The 26,965-nt window shown below is 47.6% G+C and overlaps 1 protein-coding gene across 2 annotated transcripts in view; it reads right to left on the bottom strand.

Annotated features, from left to right (window-relative positions):
* PCSK2 (proprotein convertase subtilisin/kexin type 2) overlaps nucleotides 1-26,965 on the bottom strand; it is a 211,195-nt gene that overhangs the window by 1,509 nt on the left and 182,721 nt on the right. For both annotated transcript variants that reach the window (XM_065891978.1, XM_065891979.1), the window contains 3 exons: nucleotides 15,846-16,061; nucleotides 13,790-13,890; nucleotides 5,416-5,643 (listed from right to left, as the gene is read on the bottom strand). In XM_065891978.1, coding sequence (XP_065748050.1) covers nucleotides 5,416-5,643; nucleotides 13,790-13,890; nucleotides 15,846-16,061 — 545 coding nt within the window. The remainder of the gene's footprint in view (nucleotides 1-5,415; nucleotides 5,644-13,789; nucleotides 13,891-15,845; nucleotides 16,062-26,965) is intronic.

The following is a 26,965-nucleotide window of genomic DNA, read 5'->3' as shown; positions in this document are numbered from 1 at the left end:
GCAGCAGATGCTGTGGACACCGTTCCCACTTCTCCTAAGTCACTGCTGGGTTTGCCTGCAGCCGAGGCTACTGTGGACCCTGCCTGCATCCACCACGGGTATCAGCATCTCCCAGCTTCTCTCCTGGAGCCTTTCCCTGCCTCCTGGGAGCGTCCTCAGCCTGCGTGCAGGCCGGCCCCGAAGTGTCAGAGATTGAACCCCACAGGGAAAGCCCCCTACCAGCGATTGCCGGAAGGTGGTGAGTACATACACCTGGCTTCCTCACTCCTGGTGGGGACAACTCAGTGTTGCCCAGGGGGGCAAGGTGTTGGTCAATGGAGCATCAATGCATCTTTATTGGATTGCTTCCTCTTCCCTGCCTACAGCTGCACCTCCTCACTTGTTTCCCGAGATCATCTCTCAAAACATCGTCAGTACCCAAGTCCCACCAGGGTCTACTTTTGGGACAACCCAGACTGAGACAGGAGCTCATATACTTTTCTTTTCAAGTACTCACTACCTTGATAAGGAGAAATTATTGCTAATGTGATTGTTAACACTATCATAAAAAAACTGAACTTGGGTTAATTAATCCTAGTAAAGCACAGTCCTGTGACAGATCAGGGGAATTTGGGAGTCTCTTCGGTCATGGAGTTGGAGCCCCATGGACGGTCAGTCTAAGATTCCTCAGCTGTCTTTCCATATAACCGATCTCCTTTCTGGAAGTGGCCTCCTTTGGAGATGAGATGCTCAAATGTTCTTGCGCTAGAAACATAATACAGGAAACTACATTTGAGGAGTGCATGGTACAATGGAAGGACTCCAGACTTCGGGAATAAACCTATTTGAGTTAGAATTCTGCTTCTATGCTTACTGGTCAAGAGAGCTTGGGAAAATTTTTCAAATACTTGAAGTCTCATTGTCATTGTGGGTGGGTTTAAATAAGACCATGTAGGAAAACACTGAGCACAGTGCCTGGACCATGATACTAGCTCCCTTTCTCCAGCCCTTTGTCTATGTTAATGTCCTTCCTGGACATGGCTTTTACTTTGGAGCATAAAATGGTGTGTATTTTTTTTTTTTTTGGCTGTGTTGGGTGTCCATTGCTGCGTGTGGGCTTTTCCCTAGCTGTGGTGAGCGGGGGCTACTGCTCGTTGAGGTGTGTGGGCTTCTCATTGTGGTGGCTTCTCTTGTTGCGGAACACAGGCTCTAGGCGCATGGGCTTTGGTAGTTGTGGCTCACGGGCTACAGAGTGCAGGCTCAGTAGCTGTGGCGCACGGACTTCGTTGCTCCGCGGCACGTGAGATCTTCCTGGGCCAGGGCTTGAACCCATGTCCCCTGCATTGGCAGTGGATTCTTAAACACTGCGCCACCAGGGAAGCCCATGGTGTGTATTTTTAAACACACATCTTGTAGAATACATCTACAAAAGGATGCTGGTCATACACCCAGCTCAGAGCCAAGCCTTGGTTCTACGTTGCCCTTGGAACCAAGGCAAAGAACCGGGGAGGGCTTGCTGGAGCTCCCCTGCAGCTCATTGATAAAGGCAATACTCTTCCAAGGAACTTAAAAATATACACATAAACAGTCTCATGGACCGTGTGTGCTCTGCGTGGACTCTGATGCTGAATCATGCATCCACTGGCCATGGAGATCCAGTGATGGTGCAGGGGCAGAGGGTCCCCAGCACCAGGTTCTGGGGAAATCATCCAATTTGGTAGAAAGCAGGCATTAGGCCAGCTTTGGAGATGTGAGTATGGCAAGCCACTACCTGGACCTCTCAAAGAAGATGCTACTTACTCGGAACAGGATCAGAAACATAACAGGTGAGCTGATAAATGATTAATGATCACATGGGCTCCAGCCCCTGGGCAGAAAGCTACATGGGTAGACTAAAGGTCCAGTTGTGGGTAAGGAATTTGAACTTTCTGAGCTCACTTTCCTTACCTATACAATGGGGATATGACTTCCTACCTTGAAGAGTTGCTGTAAAGATAAATACAGACACACACTCATATACGTTGTACATTTACAAATGTCTAGACCAGTGCTGGCCAACAGCACTACCGATTCCTGCAAGGATGGAAATGTTCTATATCTGTGCTAATACTGTAGCCACTGGCCACATGTGGCTTTTGGGCACTCGAAATGTGACAAGTATGAGTGAGGAACTGAATTTTTAATTAATTAAATTTAATTTTAGTGATCAATTTAAATTTATTTAATTTCACTAAATAGCCACACGTGGCTAGTTGCTTCTGTTTTTGTAGAGCACAGGTCTAATTGTTGAGAAAATAATTGGAATTTTGCCATCCACCTGGGCAGGTTGGCGTGGGAACAAGCACACACACCTGTTAGGATTTACAAATTGTCCTAGAAGCCTTGGGCTTGGGGTGTGTGCCAGGGTCGGAGGCCCCTCCGGGAACCCCTCGGCCCCTGGGAGCCTGGCTTGTTTAGCGCCTGGGGGACTTGCCTGCTCCCCAAACTCCCATCCCCACCTGCTGGCTGAGGGCCTGGGGCCCTGGGGAGAGGACATTTAACTTCACTCTTCTTGGAATGTTGTCACTTTGAAATTGACTTGAATTGTGAATTCCAGAGGCAGCAAGCTTGATAGAGAAAAGAGAACACCACCCCCTCTCACAGGCGACCTGGCGTTCCTTAGTCGTGAGAGGCAGGGAGCAGCTCTAGTGGATTTTTCTTACCCTCTTCTTGCTGCTTTGTATGTTCTGACTTTCCTCCAGTGCCATATATTGCTTTTAGAAGAAAAGGAGTACAACTCATTCTTATTTTAAAAGAACAGGGACAGGTGCTCAGGAAAAGTCAGTTTATCAGAAGGTTGCAGTAGGAGATGGCTGTTTGTGGAACCAAAGAGGCTCTTCAGAGACCCTGATCTAGCCACACAGCCACGTTCGGGAACACACTCGCTGCTGAAAATGAGGCACCCATCAGAAGGTGTGAGCTACTCTCTGAACTTTCAGAAACAAGTACAGAAGCCTGGTGCTCAAGTCCTATAAAGACAAACATGGCTTATATCTTTGTCTTACTGCATGTTGGTGCAAAATGAGGGCTCAGTGACTTTGTGCCTAGAAATAGGCATTGCTTCCCAGGGGGCCCTTGGAATGCTCTTTGGGTTCTCAATCCTCAGCTGTATGATAAAAACTGTTATGAAGCTGTAGTCGTTTTGCTAGAATAATAATAGTAACAATGGCAGCTGCCCTTTCCCGAGTATCTAAAACACCTGCCATGTGGTTGTCACTGAAGAACACTCAACAGGGGTCACTTGATGTTTGCTCTTCCCCACGTCACAGTGTCAGGTGGGCATTAACCCCCACAGAAGACACTGCGGCTCAGAAGTGACCAGTCCACAGCCACCCGGCCAGCATGCTGTGGCCGAGCACACCCTCCGCTCTACTATGCTGCTTCAGGCATTCGGATCAGGTTTTAACGTTGATCTCCAAATTCACTTAAAATCCGGAGTTCGCCACAGTCTTCAAGGAGCTGAGTGAACAGGGGAGGGTGGAAGTGGCCTGTATCTGACAGCGTGCTCTGGGGACACGCTGGCCGATGGGGCGGCCTCGGCTTCCTCTGCTCACGGCCCTCGGCTGGTCCAGCACAGATGCTCACAGCCAGTTCTATTTTTCCCTTTTATTTTAGTCAAGCATCCTTTACAGACTCTCCTGATGAAGTCTCCTTAGAAAATTGCTTTTCGAATTGACTGCTTCTCTGGGAAGATGAGTGCTGAGGAAACTCATAACCCTGACGGTTGCCATTCACCCGCTCAGAGGCCGTTTCTGTACAGCCCTGCATAGGAAGTGGCAGCTATCAAGCCTGCGGATCCCTCCGTCCCAGCCCCTGAGAAGTTGGATTCCTGGTGATAGGGCTGCCTCTACCAGAGGCACAAGCTGGCCTGGGCGTTGCCCTCAGGACCCCCTGCCCAGCCTCTGAGTTCTTCCATGAGCACATCTGCCCCAGACCTCACTCACCTGCATCTGAGAACAATTCAGGCGTGGGTGGACGAGGGGACACAGAGCGCTTCCAACAAGGCTGCCTGTCCCCTGCCCCTGAATCTCCCTGGCTGGACTGGTGGTCCCATCGCCACCGTGTAGACATCTTCCTTGTGCCCAGGTGATGCTGGCTAAATGTTCATTCATTCGTTCATCCCACAAATATCGATCCCATGACTACTAAGTTCCAGGCGCTGTTCTAGGCCCTGAGGACACACCAGCAAACGAGACAGATGAGGTCCCTGTCCTCCTGGAGCCCAGCTGAATTAGTGCTGAAATAGCTCTCGAGTTTCCTCTCATTAAAACAATGCTGCTGAGACCACCCACAAATCTCCGTCTTCTGGGCCTTACCCCAAACCTTAGAAATAAGAACCTCTGTGGGGTGGGGCGTTGACATACGTATTTTCACACACCAACCAAGAAATCCCTCTATACTTATTTTAAAAATTGCTGTCACAGTATATGTGTACATGTGTATTTTGTTTGGAATAAAATTGTCTCAACTAACAGAAGGTCATTTGTGGAAGGTAAATTCTCAATGGATTTGCATAAAAACCTGTAAGAAATATGTTTTCTATATAGACAAGAACATCTATAGATACCGTGAAATAAATTTAACCTAGTGAATCAACTGAAATATAATAAAAGATTTCTCCAGATTAAAAAAAAATAATGCTGCTGCTATTGGATAAGTTCCCAGTTAGTTGTGAGCCATTGGGACGGTCACATCTCAGGGCCTCAGATTCCTTAACTAGAATGAGGCGTCAGACAGCCTATTTCCAGTGTTGCCTCTGGCTCCAAATTCCAAGCTGTACCCGGATTATGACAGAATGTTCAGTGCACTCGGAATTGGGAGAGAAACGGTCATTCATCTCGGCATATACGTTCCGCATCTCCCTCTCCCCTCCGCCCCCCAGAAGCACAGAGCGCGAGGATCAACAGAGACCCATCCTTCTTGTCCAGGGCAATTGCGGAGAACAAGGTCTGACATCAAGGTGAACCTCGACTAAGCAGGCCCCAATGCCCGTTCCCCTAAATACTGCAACCGTGCCACCTTTCTGTTAATCTCGAATGTAGCCAGGATGCAACTAACTGTACATCCTGCTCTGGTCACACTGCCCATGGTCCCCACCTGCTGTGGCCCAGCGTCTGCAAAGGCACAGACGCCGTAAGTCTTCCCCTTGGCAATCCCTCTTTGTAAATCTCTCCCTTTTTGCAATAAGGGAAAGAAGTTCCAGGCCCCAGGGCTTTGTAGACTGGATACTTTGGAGTTGTGCAACACTGCAGCTCTGCCTGGAAGCTGGTTGTCCCTGAATCAAATCCAGTGCATCTCGGGATGGCGCAGAGAGGGAATCTGTTATGGTCACCAGTGCAGTGGCGCCATCTCTGGGTATTTTCCACAAACAGCAGTAGAACTGCTGCCCGCACTTACTCAGGGTCCTGCACGGAGCCTCCCACACAGTGGAACCTCTCAGGCACAGTTTTCCAGTCTTTGGCCATTTTCACCATGGCGCCTGCGTCAAGCACCCCGTAGCCAAAGAGGTGATTAAACTCCAAGCCGACCCCGTTCCTCCGCCACTGATGGACCTCGTCATGAAGCTGGTTCCGTTTGGAGGTGAGCACGGTCAGATGCTGCATGTCTCTCCAGGTCAGACCCAGGCTGGGTACCGGAGGCAGAGTGTTTGAGAGCAAGGGCGGGGGAAGAGGAGAGAGACAGAGGGAGAGAGACACAATGACTAAGGTAGGACATAGACCCCTGGTAAGATGTTGGAACATCTATGAACCCACAAGTCAAGGGAGGATTTCCATGCACTACTGAGAATATAAGTATAGATATATGTCAATTTAAAATATCTTGCCTTTCTTACTTAAATACATTTCAATTGTGATATCTAACACACACTGGAATGGCTAAAATGAAAAAGACTGACAATACCAAGTGTTGGCAAAGATGTGGAGCAACTGGGTACTTTGGTGATGGAAGTGTAAGTTATTGCAGACACTTTGGAAAATGGTTTGGCTCTATCTTCAAATGTTGCCCATGTGCTTAAGCTATGGCCCAGAAGTTCCATTTTTAGGTACGTATCCAACAAAAATGTGTGTATATATTCACCAGACATATACGTATTGGAATGTTCATAGGCCTAAACTATGAAGTCCTCAAATGCCCACCCACAGTAAAGTGAATAAACCAATTGAGGTGTGTTTATAGGAGGTGGAACACTGCACTGCAATGAGAATGAACTCCAGCTACTCAGAATAACAGGGAGCTCACAACTGTGTGAATCTCACAATAAGAATTCTGACCCAAAGAAGCCAGACACAGAGGAGAACACAGAGTATGGTTCCATTTGTTTAAAGTATAAAAACAGGCACAATGAATCTGTGCTGTCAGAAGCCAGGTTAGTGGTTGGTCTTGGGGTGGCAGTGCCTGTAAGGGACACAGGGGGCTGCTGGGTGCTGACAGAGTTCTGTTTCTTGATCTGGGTGTTGGCTATGCAGGAGTGTTCCATCTGGGGACATGAAGCTGTCAGTTCTTCAAGGGCAGAGACAACAGCTTCAGCGTATTTGTCTCCCAGTGCCCAGGACAGCCCTCAGCATACTCTTCGTTCAGCAAATAGACAAGTTTGCTTGCGGACTTGTCTTTGGAAATTAATGTCTAGTAGTCTGTGCTATTGACATTAGTGTCAATGTCTGTGCTTTTCAAAGTGTGGGTCATGACCCGTTTGTGGGCTAGGAGGTCAACTGATTGCACAGGCTATGCACAGTAAAACTGTCTGGTGGGAACATTTAAAACTCCACTGCTCAGGCCACATCTCAGACTATTTAAATCAGAAGCTCTAGGAGTGGGACCCAGGCTTTGGAAATTGTTAACACTTCCCAGGTCATTCCAGTAGACAGCTGAGAACCAGAGATTTAATGGATGGGGCTATCACAAGTGGAATAGAACAGAAAAGAATAACAGTGTGCACGTAATATGGGAAACTCTGTGTGTGTGTGTGTGTTTGCACACACTCGTGTGTGGTATTGTAGTATGTGTTTGGGTTGCAATGCAAAATTAATTTCTCACTGAGAGTCACGGTCACAAAAGTTGGAAAACCCCGCACTACGGTTCTCCCTAGACTCAAATGATTCAAAGAACACCGTCACTCATTTGATAAAATCTCAACACAAGCAGCATTCATTGGTTCAGAGCTTCAAAACAGAGTCAAAAGATGATAACGATTCATATGCTCTTGAAATGCAGACCTTTAAGTTCCTTTCCCATTTAGGTTTGTACATAATATTGAGGAGAAGGAAGTCCAGGAAGACCTTCAGCTTTTAAAGAGAAAGTTTCAAGGAAGGTCAATACTTATTTGAGAAATTTAAGAACATATCTTGGACATATGGTCCCCTGGACATATGGACTAGGTGAACAGTGTGAAATTTCCTGAAGTTGATTATGGCCGAAAGCTCATTGTTTTGCTGGAAGAGGATTCTGAGTTCATTTAACTCAAAAGTGTCGATAAACGAGGATTTGGTGACCTCAAGGTGATCCAAGGGCTGGCTGGTAGGTGGAGCATCCCTCATCTTTGCTAGGGGTTCTGCTGCAAAAATGAGCCATGCTTCTAACCCCACTAGACGTTTCTCCACGGATTTATTCTCATCGGGTCCATAAGAGAGAAAGAATGTGCTAGAACAAGGATGTTCTACTTTTAAAATAAATCAGAGCGTGCTCCATACTCCAATGTCACTGAATTTGTGACACCATTTGAACAACCATTTGCTTATGTCTGAAAAGTAAAACAGAGTCCCTCTTATTTCCTCATTCTGAGCAACTTCTGAATTGACCGAAGATACTATTGTGTAAAATAATTATTTCATCAACGTGCTTTAGGCTTTAATCCTACCATAGCAGCTCAAGGATTGTATTAAATTAAATAATAAATATTTTTATTATTTAATATTAATATTAAATAATAAAAATAAATTTACAGAACATCTACAATATAAAAGTCACTGTGTTCAGTGCTACAGGACAAGGAACATGACATTTTCTCAAATATTTTATATAATAGCTGGGAAAGTAAGACAGATATATGGAAAGGTATCACGTCCAGGCTCTGCACTAGTTCCGGGCAGGTCGTAGGAAGGTCCCTGCCCTCTCAGAGCCTACAGCCCGGGGGACAGACAGACAACTGAATATTTTAAAATGCCAGGGGAGCCAACAGTGGAACCCTGAGTTATCCCAGCCAGGGAGTCTCACAGACTGTGGTCCTGTATCAGAAGCTCATGGGGACTCGTGACAGATATGGATTCCTGGCCTCAACCTCAGGTCTCTGGAATCGGCCTCCTGGAGGCTGTGGGCCTGAGGATGTGCACTCAAGACAAAGCGCGGGTGATGCTTCTGCACACGGGGTTTGAGAACACGGGTCTGAGATGGCGGTTCACAACCTTGTCTGCACATGTGAACCAACGTGAACACAGTGACGAAGTCAGACAGGACCCAGAGATGCTGATCCCACGGGCCTGTCCAAGCATCTGCCGAAGGCTCCAGCAAACCTGCTTGGGGCGGGGGTGGGGGGTGGTTCTTAACTTCCTGGCGGCACTGGGGGTGCTTGTTACAACTGCAGCTTCTGGAGATTCTGAGTCTGTGGACCTGGCGTGGGCTTGGACATCTGTTCTTAGCAAGCACTCCAGGGATTCTGATCAGCAGCAGCAAATCTGAGAAACTCTGGTCCGGGGGGTCAGCAAGGGTCTCTCAGGAAGTGATATTTTTAGCTAAGGTCAAAGGGATGAGTGGGAGTGACTGAGTAAACACAGGGAAGGGGAGTTCCTAGGGAGAGAAGGTTCTGGAAGGAAGGATCTAGAGGCGGGAGAAGGCACATATCAGCACAGGAGGCTGGGAGCCCTGTATGAGTCAGGGAGGTAGAGCCAGGAACAGAGGCGGAGAGGATGACACAGTAGAATGTAGGGACTTTATCTTAGTGACAGACAGGAAGGGCAGAGAGACCCGTGATCCGATCTCCAGAAACATCACCAGGGAGGAGGAATCAAGACGTGGGACTGGAAAGAGGATGCTGCAGGAACCTGGCCCACAAACAAGTGACCATGAGGAACGAGCCGCGAGCTGTAACAAGGCCATGTACGAGGAACCCCCGGTGAACTGTCAGTGAAAATGGTGACACCTGTGCAGCTGCAGGGCACCTATTGGCTGGGTCCAATCGCTCATAGGACGCTGTGATGTTCCAGGGTAAACGTTCAGCTGTCAGCAGACTGGTCCTAGGCTACTTGGGATGGGCCATCTGCCTCTCGGTTCAGAGAGAACATCTCCGGAGGTCAAAGCCAAACCCAGGGCTTCTAGATAAGATGTGAGGACAGGCCAGGGCTCCAAGGAGAGAGGTCACTCAGAGCCTGGCCAAGGTGGCAGCCGTCTTGAGCAAGAGAGTGTGGGATCTTGGAAAAACCAGTGTGAAGCCCAGGGAGAGACTGACCCGCATGGCTGGAAGAGGAATCTTGCACCAGGGAGACCTCGGGATGGGCTGTTTCCTAAGCCTCTAAAGCTGGTCCTGGCAAGTGAGTTTTTGCCTGTGAATGATCCCTAGAACCATATCTCCTACAGAGCCCTGCACTTACGGTTGATGTACTAACTTCCCACTGGTGCAAAATAGTGCCCTTTTTTTTTTTTTGAGTTCCTTATTTGTGAGGATTACCCCTGAAAGACCATTGTTTTTCAGAGTTCTTCTATTTATGGTATCAAATTCTCTGGATTCCAATTCACATTCTCCTCCTGATAATCAAGACAGCAAAGGGAATTTAAGGAGAGAACAGCTACAAAACTACATTTCCCATCCTCCCTTGCAGTCTGGGGTGGCCATGTGACAGTTCTGGCCAATAAGAAATAAGTCCCTGGGTGATTTTTCGAAAATTTTTTAAACAGGGATCACTCAGCTGGTAGATTTCTTTTTTCCCTTTGCTTTTCCCCTCTTCCTGCCTGACATGATGGCTGGAGCTCCCGTGGCATCTAGATAACATGAAGGTGTAGAAGAACAGAAATCTAGAGACAGAGTCCCTGATTCTTGGTGGCCACCCTGCACTTGCCGGGGCTCCTCATCTCTGTATTATCTTCTGCATGACAGAAAAATAAACTCCTTCATAAGAAACTTATTAAATAAAATTAATATTCTATTTAAAATATATTGTTACTATGTTATTAAAAAAAAAGGAAAAGAAAAGAAAAATAAATTCCTGTCTCAGTTTAGCTGTTGTTTTGGATTTCCTGTTTTCAGTCTAATACGGGCACCTAGTCAGAGGCAGAGTGCGACGTTCATATTCCGCAAACGGCACCTGAGTGCTAGGTTCATAGAGCCCTTGCCGTACTCCTGGATGCCACACACTCCAGGCCACAGACCAGCATGGGGCTGGCTGCTCTTGCAGTCCCTGAAAAAGGCATTGAAAAGACAGATTCCTGGGCCATTCATCCCTAAGGATGTGATTCAGTGACTTTTGGCTGAGTCTTGGGAATCTATCATTTTCATAACTCCCCAGTGCTCAACTTCACTAGTTATCAGGGAAATAAAAATTAAAACTACAGTGCAATTCCACAGAATGCCCACAAGAATGGCTAAAGTGTAGAAGACAGATAATAGCAAATGTTGGCAAGGATGTGGAACAGCTGTAACTCTCATACACTGCTGGAGGGAGTGTCAGCAAGTGCACCAACTCTGGAAAACTGCTAGACCTGCACCTGTGTATACCCCATGACCCAGCTTTTTGATTCCCTAATATACATCGAACAGAAATGCGTCCACATCTTCACCAAAAGGCATGTACAAGAATGCTCACAGCAATGCTACTCACAATAGCCCCAGTGTGGAAACAACCCAAGTATCCACTTATACAATGGAGTAATATTCAACAACAAGTATGGACAACCTATAAGCGCACGCAGCAGCATGGAGGAATCTCTCAGACATAATCCTGAACCGAAAAGCACATACTGAGACTTAGGTAATGGTCTGTTTCCTGACTTGGGTGCTGGTTACATGGATCTGTTAACTTTACAAGAAGTCTTTGAGCTGTACCTAATATTTGTGCACTTTTCTCTGCATCTAGTAGACTTTGATAGAGCTCACATGAAAAAATCCATCCCTTGGAAGGTCAGTTTTGGAAACACTGTTCTAGTCCAGTATATGGGCCGCTTTACTACGGATGGTTCTCCTGGGTCACAAGTTTGCCTCTTTTAACATCTACCCCTCAAACCCAGCTCAGCCCTCTCGAACCACCCAGAAAGCCTGGGGTCATGGAGAGAACCCCAAATATTTGAAGGCAGCAGTAACTCCCCACTAAAGAAATTCTTCGGAATTTCTCTAATATTGGTCTCACTGGGAAATGTGAGCAATGTTCCCAACAACTCAGAAAGGCATTTTCAAGCATTTGGCAGAAAAGCATTTTATGAGATTAAACAACAAGGTGATGACTGGTCAGAACAGAGGCGTGGTTTCCCTTTGTCCCCTGGAGCCATGGGGGTGGTCATTCTCCCTCTTCCGTAGTCCGGATGGGAATTCATTTAGACAGGATGATTTATTTACTGTATTCAAGTTGCTTTGGAAAAGCTTTCTTATTGGACCTCTGGGTGGGAAACAGCCCTCGGCTGCTGCCACATTTGTCACCAGGGACTCCCAGCTGCCTCATGTGAAGATAAAGAGAGTTGAGCTGTAGGAGATGAGCTGTGGGAAGTGTTCGTGGAGAGTCTTTCCCTCCTCCGCCCTCCGGGCTCTCTCCTGGGGCTATTTCATGCTGAGCAGTGGTTTCAGCTGCTGGCTGTTGGAGCCTTTTGGCCCACAGAGAAGCCTTGGAGTTTACTTTCCCAGGTGGGGCTCTTAGCCAACGGCCAAACAGTACAAGAATATGGCAGCCCAGCTCCCTTGCTTTGATGTGGAACAAACTCTGAGGCATAATTTACCCTCCAGAGCTCTTCCTGGGATCAGGCTGAGGCCAGAACTTCTGAAATCGCATCCTTGCTCAGCTTCTTCCCCAGCCCGAACCTGCTTCCTCTCCTCCCCAGTGGTTTCTGCCGGGATCCCTCTCTTAATAAATCACTTGCATCAAATCTAATCTCAGGGTGTGTTTCCAACTCAGGTGATTGGTGTTCTGAGGAATTTTTGAGGACTGGCTCCCAAGACGGGCTTGAACCCGCTACTGCCAGGTATCATTTTTTCCCTCTTTATGGCAATAGACAGCACTCAATTCATGACCATTGCTCCAAAACAAAGTGTGCCTAAGTGGTGATTGCATTCTTTTCTGTAAGGAAATCTGCAAGCGTGCTAAAGAATGGAGAATAATTGGTGCAGAGCCCATGCCTCTGTTTAAAGTTCCAGCAGCCTGCTCCATTACTTTGATGTATGTAAGGGGTCACTTTGTAGGCATATAGGCCTGGGAAAGTGACTTTTTGCTTGCCAGAATCTAAGGAGACTTTGAGTCAAGTTCTGCCCTCTTAGATTTAAGAGGAGACCAGGAAGCCCTTCTTGTTCCCTGTCCTCTGCAAGGCTCTGTGGCAGGCAGCAGCCTCCCTCTGCTTGTCTGCTCCCAGCTGGAGTGAGCGAGGCCAGCTCAGACTCCAGGACCCAACAGGCCCTGAGAGGAACAGCTTCATCTTCAGGAAATGCACATAATACGTGAGTAAGTTTTGGTCTCTGTGCTTAATAGGAAGGCTTTGACCAGTGTCCATCTCTTCTTTCCTAAAATTTCCAACTGACTTTTGTTAAAAGAATCAAAGCTTGGCCTGGTCCAAAAGAGAAGTCACTCCCAATTTGGGGCCTTATCTGTAAAAGGAGGATAATGAAGTCTTTTCTGCTTAAAGGCAGAGGGGTTGGACTAGATAATCTTTTGATGTCCTTTCCTATTCTAGGAATCAGCTCTTACCTCCTTTGCAAGTCAAAAAATGCACTGCATATGTGGAGAGTCAAGCAGGGCTGCCTGAAGATTGTTGCTAGAAGCTCCGGTTGCCTAGCAATGGCTGACAGGGATGGGAACTCAACTTCCCTTCCCCAGGAGCCTGAATTCAACTTCTTATAAGTTGCTGGTTCTGTATTCTTGGATAATTCCCTGCCTAGTGGGCATTTGCACTTACACCACATGGGTGGTGCCTGAAGCCACAAGTTCATTGTTCAAACCCAAGGCCAGCCTCTGGTTTGCACTGAGAGAAGACAGAGGAGTGGGTGGGCAGGGACCTCTGCTGACGCTCAAATCCAAGGTGGGTCCAGCTGTACTGACCTGTGGCCTCTGCGGAGGTGGTGAGAACAGAGGGGATGGTCTCCCCTCTCTGGTAGCTGGATGGTTTCCCAGCAAAGCCCATTTCTAGGCCTACGTTGTGTGACTTCGCCCACCTTGTCTCAGTGTTAAAATGAGTTCAGCCTTATAAGTTAACAAATCTGGAGCGAGAGCATCCTGTTTAACACATGTCTGAAAACCTTGCTGGATACCCGGCTTGGCAATGGTTTTCCTTCATGTAGCTGTTTGGGAGTATTATTAGAGTAAAACAGCCACGGGATCCATAGAAGATAAAAGGGTGTTTTCACCAAGAAAACATTGATGTGCCCCTATGTGTGGTTGGATGTTCAACTCTTGTGCTCTCTCAGGGATGTAGTTTTGTGGTGTGTGTGTGAGTGTGTGTGTGTATCATTTAGCAATGCCCACCAGAGTTCATTGGCCCTGACTATTTACTGACTCTCACACCCACTTTTGCCTCTGTGGACACCTAGGTGGGGAGACATGTCTCAGTCCACCCTGCAGAACCGGCCCTTGGTCCCGAGATGGAAACATACTTAGCCTCTAAAGCCAGTGCAAACACTCCAGCTGCCTCGGGAGCAGCTGCGGATGTCCCAGAATGCCTCAGGGTGCAGTTGCCGTACAAATCTGTGGTTGCCTGGAGGGGAAGATAGTGAGTAATGAGTGAGTCACACTGCTTTATACCCAAAACGACATGGAGCAGAGGATTTTCTATTTCTTTTACTTAAACTCTGCCTTGTTCTGAAGAAGATTAAGATGAAGGTAAGGATAAGTTTAGCACCCATGCATCTATTCTGCCATGCATTTTATCTGAGTTTCCCAGTAGCCCGTGCAAAAAGGGAAACACAATCAGTTATAGTTACAGTGTCCACAAGATAAAAGCAAGTCAATTGTTCAGAGAAGCGTATCTGCAGCTATTCTAGAGACCAGAGAGACATTTATCTTCTGGCTCCTAAAAGGAAACATCATAGGTGGAAAGTGACAAGCCAATATCACCACCATAGTCAAAGCAATGGTGAGTTTTGTTGCATTGGGATTGGCTTGGAAAGCTCAGGGCCAGTCCATCAGCAATTTCCTTTCCCTTCAGGAAAAAGGGTGGCATTCCCAAAGAGGAAAGACAAAACAGGCTCAGCCACAGTTTGCCTAGAGGGACAGGCCATTAAAGAGAAGTGTTACATTCTCTACATCTAAAATCCACGGAGAGAGTCTGGAACACCCTGAGCGACACCTCTGATACATGAGTGATCACCCCACGGGAGGCTGATCAACTGAGTTTTAAAGGATTTTACAAAGAGAGAGTCCCCATTTGCAGTGTTTGCGAGAGCCAGGGTTTTCATTAAGATCATTTATAAGCCACGAGAATACTCCTTCCTCCTGTTTGTCTGTAGGCTCCTCAAGTGGGCCTATTATTTGGGGGGACAAAGTACCAAGGGGGTTTAAAAGCATCTACTTGTGGAAAATGACAATATTCAAAGAGAACTCAAGGCCCCTCCCCAGCCATAGTAGAAAGAGAGTCATACACAGGTGTTGAGGACAAAGTGACACCATTGGGAGGCCCTTGGGGCAGGGAGGGGAGCTTCTTCACTTGTCCCTTTCAGCTTGTAGGATGAGAGAGGCGAAACCTCCTTCTGCTTGGGAGGAGCTGACATGATCTCCATCCTCCCCAAGACCAGGGGGAGCCCCAGGCTCATGGAGGGAGTCAGGCTAAGGTCTGTGTCTCCTGTAGGTAAAGGGCTTCTCCTGGGTCATGTGAGAGCCTGGCCAGCTGGTCAGGTGGAGCCCAGGCAGGCACTTGGGACTGCAGGAGTAGCTGGTATTGGTGACTGTGTTCCTCCCAACCCCAGAGGAGGCAGTGGCCGGGCAGGATGTATCTCAGCAGGACTCCTGAACCAACCACTAAATTCCAGGCTTGGAAGCCTGAGGAAAGGCCCCTGTGTGAGTGAAATACCCAGAGAGAGGAAGAGATCCCAGAATGCTCATTATGCTTTACAGACGTATATTTCTAGGGGCCTTGGAAAATTCACTATTAAACCTCGGTGCCCAGGAAGGAAGAGTTGCTCAAAGTGCAGTAAATAAGTTTGTGATTCTTAACCTTTTTGTTTTCTCAATCATGGACCCATTTTAAAATACGATGGAACACATTACTCTTCCTTTGAGAAAACACACATGTGCCCAATTTGGGGGGTTTTATGGACCCAGAAAAGTCCGTCCATGGATGCTATTTTTAAATTACTGTAATAAATGGACGAGCTCTTGGCTCAGATGGGTGCAGGTGTGATGCCCCAGTTCTTAATATTAGTTATCCTTATAAGTGACGTGCTGGGGGCAAACCAGGGTTCATCATTATTTGTAAGCCAAAACAATGAACAAGAAAATCGATGGTACATGAGCGGGAAGGAGGTCATCACGTTCTTGTTTATCGTAGGTCTCTGCCTTGATAAGAAGGCATCATCAGCCTGGAAAAAGGTGGATCTCCCCCGGGGATAGGCCCTGACTCTTTGAGGGAAGGGGGGTGGGGAGCTCCTCCTCCCATGACGTCACTGTGTCTGCGCATGACGTCAGGAGTGTCCACCCACCCGGCCTCCCACTCACCACTCCGGCCTCGGGGTTGCGCTTGCGCCCGTTGCTGAAGGTGGAGGCCAGGGTGGAGGAGCAGCTCTCATCGTACAGGGCGGTCCTGCCGTCGTTGATGGCCGAGTTGATGGAGATGGTCCACATGCTCGAGGCGTAGCCGTCGCAGTTGCAGTCGTCGTAGCTGCCGCCGTCCCCTGAGGCCCACACGTAGATGCTGCCTTTGCCCCCTCGGCCCTGGGATGGGGGGGGCGACAGGGAGAGATGCGCGGGCTACAGGGGGTCCCGCCGGGGCTGGGGTCGGGGTCCGGGTGGGGAACTGGGCTTCTTCAGCAGCTGAGCGCAAGGACTGGCTTCCTTTCTATCTGCCCTTGAAAACCACTATCCTTCTGGCCGAGCACCGTGAGAATTTTTCTTTTCAGGAAGGATTCAATAGAAAAGTCATCCGAATTTACAATTTAAGCTGGGGATAACAAAGTGAGAAAAACTGGAAAAATCTCCTTAAAACTGACAAATGAACTGCTTTTAAACATAGTACATTCTCATGGTAAAAAGTCAAAGTATATGGAAAGGAAAATGAAAAAAAAAAATCCTCCCGCATGTAATTTTTATATATTCTTTCAGGCATTTTTCAGCAAAAATGCAAATGTACTTGTATATTTATATCAATACTTAGCTAAATAAGATATAAAAGATATTTAGAGCTTCTATTTTATATATTATATATATTTCATATAAGTTTACATATATATGTAGATATTGTAAGTATAATATACACATTTTACTTACAGATTATATATATGTTGGGGTGTGTGTGTGTATATAATACACATTTTTTTTTACTCAGTTGGATCATACTAGAATTCTTTTAAGCAAAATATTATATATTGTACCTGTGTAAGGGAACACCAAATATATAAATATAAGAAGAAAGTCTAATATGATCAAGTAAAACATACGGCAAAAATAATTTTAAACATAATGATGTGCACAGTGATTACTACCATATGCTAATTAGTTATAACCAGCAAGCTTAGTTGTAGGACCTACAGTTTGCATTGCTTTTCTGTTAAACCACTTTCTTAGTGCTTCTGTTTTTCTTTTCCTGTTCTCTGCCTTCTAGAAGAATTCTCTCTGCCTCCACAACCTGGAGTGGCCATTCCTTCCAGCTTCCTATCTTCTGACCCCAGGGGCAGGAGGGCCAGGCTACCCTGCTTTGCCCCGCAGGCTGGGTGGGCGGTGATGAGGGCAGGGATGCCGTGTGGCAGGTGAGTAGTAGGTGTCCAGCCTGGCCAGGACTCTGGGTAACCCTCTAGGGCAAGGACAAAAGTAGAAATCATGGCAGAGAAAGTCTGTCCCTGCGCAGCCACCAGTGGTCCTCGGTCCTAACTCAGTGGTTTAAGGGCGGCGACACCAGAGGAGAGAGGATGATTGGGTCACCGCCAAAGTCTCTCTGCCTCCTGACAATGAGAAGTGACATTCTGATTGCTTCTAACAGGACTTGGAGTTAATTAGCCTGTGACTGACTGAGTCAATACATCAACAAAGGTTGATTCAGCCACTAGCTGAGAACTGTCTTCAGCACCTTGATATATCTGTCCTGGAAAACTCTATCCAAACGAGCAACTGCTCTCAGAAACCAGGACACAGAGGGAAACAGACGTATCATCCTTACGGCTGGTGCAGGGGATCACCCTCTCAAGCTGACTCAGATTTGGGCTCAGTGTCGGGGAATGGCACCCTCGGAAAGCGAAACAGACATGAATCAGGGTAAATGGGTGAGGCTGCCACCTGAGGAAACTTCCTCTGAACCAGCCCAGAGGTGGGCTGCTAGTGAGACAAGCAACCTCCGCTAAAAGGAAACCAGTGCTAAAAGTGTTCTCAGTTTGGTGTAGGGAGAAGGATCGTGACTCTAACTTCTCCGGCCTTCTCTGTATTCATGCCCCCTTTACTCTATGATTTGCAGCCCTGCCCATCAAGAGGAGAGGTCCGTTTCCCACTGCTTGAATCGGGGCTGGCCTCCTCTCTTGCTTCGGCAAACAGCATGTGGTGGGAAGTGGTGCTGTGCCGGTTCCAAGCATTGGTTTCAAGGAGCCCTACCCACTTCCGCTCTCCCTCAGAGCACCATGGGAACCAACCTGAGTTAGCCGGCTGGTTGATGACCGACAGTCCAGTCAGGTTCACTGTCACAGCCAACAGCTGCCAGACAGGGGAGGTTACCTCAGACCAGAAAGTCTGTAGCTCACCCCGCAGCTGACCACAGATGCATGAGTGAGGCCACCTGAGATTAGCCAAGGATGGCCCAGGTCGGCAGACCTGTACACCCATGATCAGACTTAAATGGTTGTTATTTTAAACTACTGAGTTTTGGGGAAGTTGTTATGCGGCTTTGCTCACTGATACACAGAGAATAACTATCAGCATGTTTCTGAAGAGTGAGCGGCAAACATTAGTTTTGTTTTGGATGTAAGACTTGCCCACAAGAATACTTTGATTGCTAGGAATATTAGACTTCATTTTCCTAAGATGTGTGTGTGTGTGTGTGTGTGTGTGTGTTTACGTGAGGCAGTAATAATTATATTCTTGCTTCTAATGATTGGGTATCAGCACCAAATAGTCCCTGGCTTCTGGGGAAGATGGGCCACTGAGGAGCAGACCCTAGTTCTGAGGGCAGGTGAGTGGGGAGGGGCATCTATAAGAGGCTGAGAGCCGGCTGTGGGATGGGCCTGCTATCAGCATGCCACACTTTCCTGTTGAAATGACACCCCAAGATCCACTTCTGCCCCCCAGCTTCACCTGAACAGCAGCTGGGCTGAAACCAAGATAGAACAACTGCGACCCACATTCAAGCAATCATCCACTGGAGGGTGTGAGAGATGATAAATAATCGCAGCAAGCACTTCTGCAGCACTTACTGTGTGCCAGGGACCGCTCTGAGCACTTTACATAGTAACTCACTGCATCCTCACAGCAACCCAGCAGCACAATTCATACCAGCCACACGAAGGATATAATACTTAGGTAGAAATTCAACAAACTAAAAAAAAAACAAATAGGACTTTGAAATTCTGTGGAGGGACACAGGTGGAAAGACACATCAACACTGTCATGTTCTTGGATAGAAAGGCAGCATCACAGAGATGTCGGTTTTCCCCAAGTTAACTTACAAATTTAACTTGATCCCGACAGATACACTGCATTGATCAAGATACTGCCATGCTGGGCAGTTCAACAGAGGGAATTTTATCCAGGGAGCAAGTGGTAAAGAAGAGCAAAACCCCAAACGGGGTGTGGAAGGGTCACCCACAGATGAGGGGGTAGATGGCCCAGAGCCTGCACTGCGCAGGGCTTCCTGCTGGGGGTTTCCCGCCCTTACTCTGTAACGCATGCTCAGTGGAGACTGGTGGGCACACTTGCCCTCCATGTTATTCTGGTTGACGATGGAATTGCCTTCTCTGCCTCTCCTGCCACTCCTGCTTTTTTTTTTTTTGGTCAAGTGTATTTATATGTGGTGCAATTCCACTTTGAATTCTGTCTTTGTATTAGTCTTCTGGAGTATAGTGGGATTAATGTCTCTCAAAAGTTTTCAAAAAAAGAGAATTTTTCGCCAAGGCACTATTGGCGGTATTTAACCACCGATGTTGTCAACCAGAGGTGATTTTGTGCCCCAGGGGGCATTTGGCGCCATTGGAGACATTTTTGGTGGTCACAACCAGCATCTATTGGGTAGATGTGTGTGGTGTATGCATTATTAGCATCCAGTGGGTGGAGGCCAGGGATGCTACTAAACTTTCATAATGCATAGGGCAGCCCTCTGCCTCCTGTCCCCACCAGCTACCAACTAAGAATTATCTGGCCCAAGTGTCAACAGTGCTGAGGCTGAGTCTTTGCTCTAACCTATTGGCAAAGGGCAGGGAGTTGGAACTTGCCGATTTTAAAAGCATAGCCTAAAGCAGCCTTTCACAGACTCACATTTCTTAAAAGTTCTTGCCGATTTTGTATTTTGCTTATAATATAAAATAATGGCACAAATTGCTTACCATCGGCTATAGTAAAGTTCCAGCTTGAGGCTGGTGTGGTGGCTCTGTGTACCCTCAGCACATCACCTGTCCCAGGAGGTGAAGATCCCACTTTGAGAGACTTGGGGCTAAAGTGAGTCGGTCCCTTCATCCTCCCCAGTGCCTAGTGACCCGGACTAATGACCCCCCTCCCCAGGCCCTGGCCCAGTGGTGGTATCTGCCTGCAGACACTGGTGAGGACAGCCTGATAAAGTTTGTATTTCCTAAACACTCAATGACACTCATTTTTATTTTCCAGTCACTTTGACATCTTAATACAACACTGACATACTTTAAAAAAGTCGTTGTATTTTTATAATGAAAACCATATTCATTGTGGAAGAACTGGAATCTAGAGCATGAAGAAGAAAATAAAAATCCCATGTGATCGCCCATGAACAGAAAATCACTGGTGATATGTTGTGTATTCCTGCCAGTTATATATATAAATGCAAAGTATAAGAACAGGTTTAAGAATGAAATTGGGATCATAAAGTATATCCACCTTTGTGGCCCTGCTTACAATGTATTTCTCACTTACCATTACATTATTAACATTTCCTCACATAATTAAATATTACTCTATGTTATAAGTTTTTATTAGTCTTCTTAAATAGCTATTCCATAATTTATTTACTCTTTTTCTTAGACGTACGTGGAAGGCTGTTTCTAGGTTTTAAAGTGCTGAAATGAACATTATTTTATATATGTCTTTGTATTTCTGTTTATTTCTTCAAGCAGAGTTTTTAAAATAGGGAATTTTGGGTGAAAAGGAATGAATGAAGATTCTTTATCCATAGTGCCATATTATAGCTCTTTATACGGCTTATTAATAATTTATATCTTCACCAGCAGTGCACAAGTACTCTACATCCAGCCTATCTGGGTCAAGATTTAGAAGCATTAAAAAAATAGTTTTTCCAGCTTGGTGGACAAAATTGGTACCTCATTGTTTTGAGTTATATATTTTTTTCCACTATCAGTTGAGCTTATCTTTTTATACCTTTACTGCTCATTAGTATTCTTGCTTTATGAATAAGCACTAAGCCCCCAAAGATAATGTCCTGTACCTATTTTTTCTTTCATGATATCCTTTTTATTGATTTGTTAGAGCTCTTTCTATATTAAAGACCTTACCCAAGTTTTTGTCATCTATATTGCATATATATATTTACCCACTTTTTTCTTTTGTATTTTTGCATTTTGACTTGCAGAAAAATTTCCACTTTATTACTTATGTCTATTATTTTTTACAAATATATATTTAAATACCATATTAAACTATGTATTGATTTACAAGCACTGCTTTTCTGTACTCACAGTTCATGGAACAATTTTATTCAACCTATTCACAAACACATTTGACATTTGTGTGTTTGTCCTCACAAGATCACTGGTCACCCAGCAGTTTTTCTGGGCTCATTGTAGTAGCTGTTGGTGCTGATTGTCAAATATTCCTAGCTGCCCACTGTCTAGGCCCATGATAATGCCCCCTCGTGCTTGGGTGGGGTTTATAAGCTGTTTTAATCTGTGAGCTGTGAGTGGGAGTGACAGATACATGGTATCATTCCTTGGCTGAACCATTTACCGGTCAGTCAGCTGTGCAGAGCTCTTTCTTTCCCTCTGCACAGTGAGTAGCAATGTTCCAGGTGTCGGCTCTGATCCCCAGGAGACTGTGGTGAGCAGAGCCTTCTACGGACCATGATGGCTGAGCAGCTGATTGAGAAATAAACCTTTGTGCTTTCAAGTCCCTGAGCTTTGGGGGCTGTTAGTTACTGCAGCACAATGTAGCCTCTCCTGACTGATAAAGTTCGTCACGTTTGGTTCCATTTAGTTTATATAGATCTAACATTAAAAAAAAGATACAGCATTAAAAAAAGCTCTCTCTTTTTAATATAGTCCCTGAAATATATATATTCAGGGAATATAATATAGTCCCTGAAAATTTTATCCCAAGCCATAAGTAGCCATTTGTATAATATTAGAACAGTTGCTGTTTTCACTTTTCTCTAAATGTATATTCTGACTCTTGACAACTTAACCACCTACTGAATTGCTTTTTGCTTTTTTAGTGTGAATAAAAACCTTTGAATTTGAAAAGCGTCACGAAAAGTAGAGTGAATAGTATAAGGAATCTCCCTGTATCCATTGATCAGCTTTAACAATGACCAGCGTTGTAGAAATTTTAAAGGTTTTGTGAGTAATATTTATTACTCTTTTTTGGGGGGTAAATATTTCCTCTTTTACGTGTAGAAAGTCCCTCTCTGGCACAGTATCAGTGACTGCATTATATTTCTGTGTAGCTGTTTTATGTTTTCATTCTTTATTCGCTTCTTTTCTGTACTTGGAATGTTGGGGGTAGCAGTGAAGTCACACAGAGCCTTAAACAAGGGTGACAGATGAGTGGACCCCTCCTGGGAGCGGGGGCTCACTCTCAGAGAACTGTTGGTCACGCCTACAGGGAGAAGCAGTGGGTCCCAATTTATGCCCCCTCAAAAACAGATGCTGAGAGCGGGACTTGGGGGGCGATCTCAGGAGACACAAGTGAGCATGAGATGGGGATAGGGGTGGGGGGAGGGAGAAGGGCCAACCAAGTGTGAGCCGATGAGGAGCCTCGTCCCAGCCTCTGGAGACCCCTGAGAACCTGCCCCCAGGACAGCGCGCCGTCGGCCACCCCACAGTCCGGGCTGCGCAGCCTGGGACTGGGAGCGCCTCCCGTGGGGTCGGCAGGTCCTCAGGCAGAGGCGCAGGGAGAGGCGGCTGGTGACGCGCAGGAAGCCGCCCCCGGGCCAGGCGACTGCAGCATCTGCCTCGCACCCCCGTGGGTTCCACGGAATTCAGCAGGAGTGGGTGGGGTGTCAGATCCCCAAGAAAGCCGAATGGAGGGTGGCACTACGTAGCCTCTGCTTAAATCCTTCACTTGAGCCCGGGTTTCACCACACCTGCAGTTGCCCCGACTTGTCCTGCCGTGTACCCACCTTGGAGGTAAGGCTCCTGTATCATCCTGTCTCTTTCTAGCAGGATCCAAACACGCCGTGATGAACCTTTCTGATGTCACAGGCGTTGTTGAAGGCTTAAGTCCACATCAGTCCCTTAACCTGGTGGTTGGGTTTCTCCCTGGGCGCAGATGGGTCGCCACCATCAAGAAGGCTTAAAGGTGAGTGGCCACTGCCTCGGTTGGCCCGGGATTGGGTAGTTCCTGGGAAGTGGGGCTCTCAGCGCAAAACCTGGGAAAGTCCCGAGCAACCAGGACGGTTGGCCACCCCACCTGGGGCTGGCCAACTCTTAGGAAGGGTCACCAGAAACCCGCCAGTTTTTCCTCCCGTTTCTCCTTCTCAGAGATGAAAGGAGGGACTGTAACTGAGAGAGGCATCTCAGAGGCCGAACCGCAGGTTCCAAGCAGCGGCATCCCCTGTGCAGTTGGGAACCTTCGTTTGGTTTCAGAGCATCAATCAGGGCTCCTGGAGGAGTCCTGGGAGCTTCTTGGCAGGAGGCATCGTTGCCGCCAGAGGCCCCGGCACTTGTGCCACCGTGTCAGGCCCACTGCTCTGATTTAATTTCAGCAGGGCACCAGGCTCCTCCTCGCCCGTCCTGATTAATCTCTGTCTCCTTGGGCAGCCTCCCCCACCCCGCCCCCCTTCCTGGATGGTGGCCTTTGAGCCAGTCTTGCAAGTGACCCCTAGTACAATATATTCCAGCTCCAAGATCTGGGATCTGTGTTTGAGCCCTTTGCAACCTCCCATCCCCCGCCCAGGAAATAAACTATCAATGCCCTCTCTCATCCGTGCCTCAGAGGATTTTCTGTTCCCTTGTCTTTAAATATTCCTAAGATGTTCCCTCTGGTAGCAACCCTGAGGTGTGATTAATAAGAGGTTGGGGCATAGTCATCAGAGCCAGCCAAAAACGTGGCAGAGCTGCCCTGGGTGCATTTCCTTAAGATGTGGAAAGAAGCTCATGAGTCAGCCATCACTCTCAAGACCCTCTAGTGGTCTCTGAATTCCTCTTCTGGTTGTCAGAGTGATGTAAGATGCCGTATCCCATACCAGCTGGGCTCTGCTCTCCATCAGTCTCTCTGTAAGGGCTACATCCTTTTCCGACCAGCAAACACATCGCCGTATTGGTCCTTTATTACCCAGAGAGAGATGACTCTGAGTTCAGATTAGGCTTTGCCCAAATTGCACTTGGAGATTGTGGTAGATGGTAGTGGGTGTCGCCCGTATTCCTTCGAGCTTGTGGCTTCTTGTGCGCTGGGGGTTTCCAGATGTCAGCACAGGCGTCTCTTCGTGTAAGGGATTTCTCCCCAGAGGCTGAAGGCTGCCCTGCACACCTCCATCCCAGCTGAAAGTGCTGGGACATTTACACCCCTTGGGAACAACCTGAACCACTGACTTTTCCGCCAGCTCCCGTGCCGCCGGCTGGGATAACTTCAGTGTGTGTGCTGCATGGTTTCCCAGTTTCCCCGTGGGATTAAGCTCCAGTTGACAGTAGTAGCTGACTTGATAACAAATCCTTTAATAGCTCCTTTCTTCCCTGTTATACCTCCCCACTCACTCCCTTTACCTCCCAAATCAACTACCTGAACTCAACCCTCACCTCAGGGTCTGCTTCTGCGGGATCCTGAACTAAGTCAATTCCAAGATATATCATAATTCATGGGTCTCTGTCTGTCATCTACTCCCATATGTAATGTGAATCATGTCTTAACTGTAAATTCAACACGTAGACTATAAAGAGGAAAAAATTGAAATAAACAAATGGGGAAAAGGTTTCCTTCTTCTCTTACTTCATGCCAGCTGCTTGCTGTCTCTGTTAAGTATTTATTGAGAAAATTTAGGAGATGCAAACTCAAATCCCTAAGGAGCCAGCTAGGTGATGTTTATGTGAGAAGCAGATGTCATCCGATAGGGAGTGGTGGGGTCTGTGGCAGATGGTACATCCCTGGAAAGTTCTCTTATCCTCTGTTTCCTCTTCCTCTCCCCTTTTATCATTACAGCGTTGGTCAAACAAAACCTATCTGCAAGATGCTAAAATTCAAAGACAAGCATAAGAATTTCTTTAGTGTAACAGGTAATTATCTGACTCCTTTGTTCAGGTGGAGATCACCTTTCAGGGGTACATTTTCCTTTAGACCTGACCAGTCAGCTGAAATAACTGAGAGGAAGTCTTTTTTGCTCATGTATAATACCCCATTGCTCACACAATTCTATAACACTGTCCAAAAAATTTCACCTTGAAATAAGGAAAGAATCCTTCCTACAGCTTGGGGGAAAGTCAAATGAGAAACTGTATTTTTCACCATACTCCACTTTGTAAAATATTTACATGCTGTCAGCTGAAGATAAGTCATAACAAATTATTCTCCTAAGTTCTGGTGTACTTGGCATGCTTTGCAGAACAATCATACTTGAAAGAGCCTTTTTAGTTGCAGCAGGGGACGCTACAGATGGAAAGAGAGAAGTACCCTGCCTTGAAATGTGATGGAGCCGTTCAGAAGCTCGTGGAGAGTGACAGGACTCGCCCAGGGATGTACTGCACTGAGCCCATCTGCACTGTCAACTCTGACAGAGGCCAGATGTCACCTACTCTCTGACTCTCTTTTGGCCTCAGGTGTCAAAAAATGCTTCTCAGTGAAAATCCGTGTCTGATGGGGAAGGGGGGCATCTGCCAGGTGTTCACCTGGGTAATGTGCTGTCACTGTCACCTGGTTCCGGGCCTGGATGTGCAATCGTCTCTCTCCAGCCACACCGTGAACAATGCAATAAGGAAATAGCTGTCTGTATGTCAGAAGTCTCACCCTATAAACTCCCAAGGGTCTGGGCACTGAAATGGGGCAGCAGCACTACCTCCTGCCCCTCCCCCGCCATCCTATTGGTGACCCGCCCCGCCACCCGTAAACGGCACTGTGCCATTCCAACGTCAGGGATCTTTGTCGCTGTCTCAGACGGGCTGAGGGCAGGGACAGCGCATCGCATCAACCTGATGGAAAGTCCAATCCTGGGAAAAGACTAAGACAAAGCGACTGAGTGCCCCGAGGAGACGGTGCCGTGGCACCAATGGCCAGTAATTCGGCCCCTCGCAGGGGCCTGCAAACACACACCAGCCTGGTGATTCAAGTCCCCAGACTTCCAGCTGAGGCCCAGCAATTGTGGAGCAGGGACAGGCTATCCCCACCGTTCCCAACTGAATTCTTGGACCACAGCGTCCACAAGCCCTAGTGAAACACTATGCATTATGCCTCAAAGTTTTGGGGCGGCTGGTTAAGAGTCCCTAACGACCCAGGCAAACACCAGCCGTTTGTGGGGCCTCCCAGGGCCAGCACTTGCATGTCTATCTCACACCTCACAGCGACCCCAGGAGAAATGCACCGTTATCACCATTTTACAGGCAGGAAAACGGAGGCGCAGTGAGGTCAGGTCACTGCGGATAGACACTCAGCCCCTGAACAGCGGACCTGGGACCTGAACCCAGGGAGACTCTGGCCTGGCTGTGGTTTGCAGGGGGACTCTGCCCTGGGATCGCAGAGGCCACCTCCTGCCGCTCCCCACGGGCCGCTCACCCGCACAGTGACCTGCGGCTCCCGGCTGCCTCCCTTTGTGGTGCTGCTTTGGCCCCTGCTCCTTGGCTCTGTCCATTCCCCGACTGACCCCAGGGATGGGCAGCCACGAAAACGCGCGCTGACTCCCCCACGGGAACATCTGGACGCAGCTCCCCTGCTGCGCTCTGAAGACACCCAGTTTGCGCGGAGACCCCGCTCCCAGGGCTGCTCCCAGCCACGTCTGCACGGTGGGGTGCTAGTGCAGCTCCCTGTGGGACTCTCCTTCTCCCCTCCCTTCGCAGGGGCCAGGATAGCGTCGCCCTCCGGAGGGCCCGCGCCCCCTTGCCTTTGTCCTTCACAGGCGCCCCCTCCAATAAGTCTGGACCTCTAACCCAATTTGGGGTCCATTTCTCGAAGGACCTGAGCTAAGGCACAGGGAAACAGCCCCACCTCCACCGCAGCCCTGCCCCTCGCTGCGCTCAATCGGCACCAGCGATCCGCCCCTCCCCCACTCTTCACCCCTCCCCCTCCCCCACCCACACCCCGTA

The sequence above is a fragment of the Phocoena phocoena genome, chromosome 15 (genome assembly GCF_963924675.1).
Source record: "Phocoena phocoena chromosome 15, mPhoPho1.1, whole genome shotgun sequence".
NCBI classification, from domain to species: Eukaryota; Metazoa; Chordata; class Mammalia; order Artiodactyla; family Phocoenidae; genus Phocoena; species Phocoena phocoena.
Note: the sequence above shows the minus strand (reverse complement) of the source record. Positions and strands in the feature narration are given on the sequence as shown.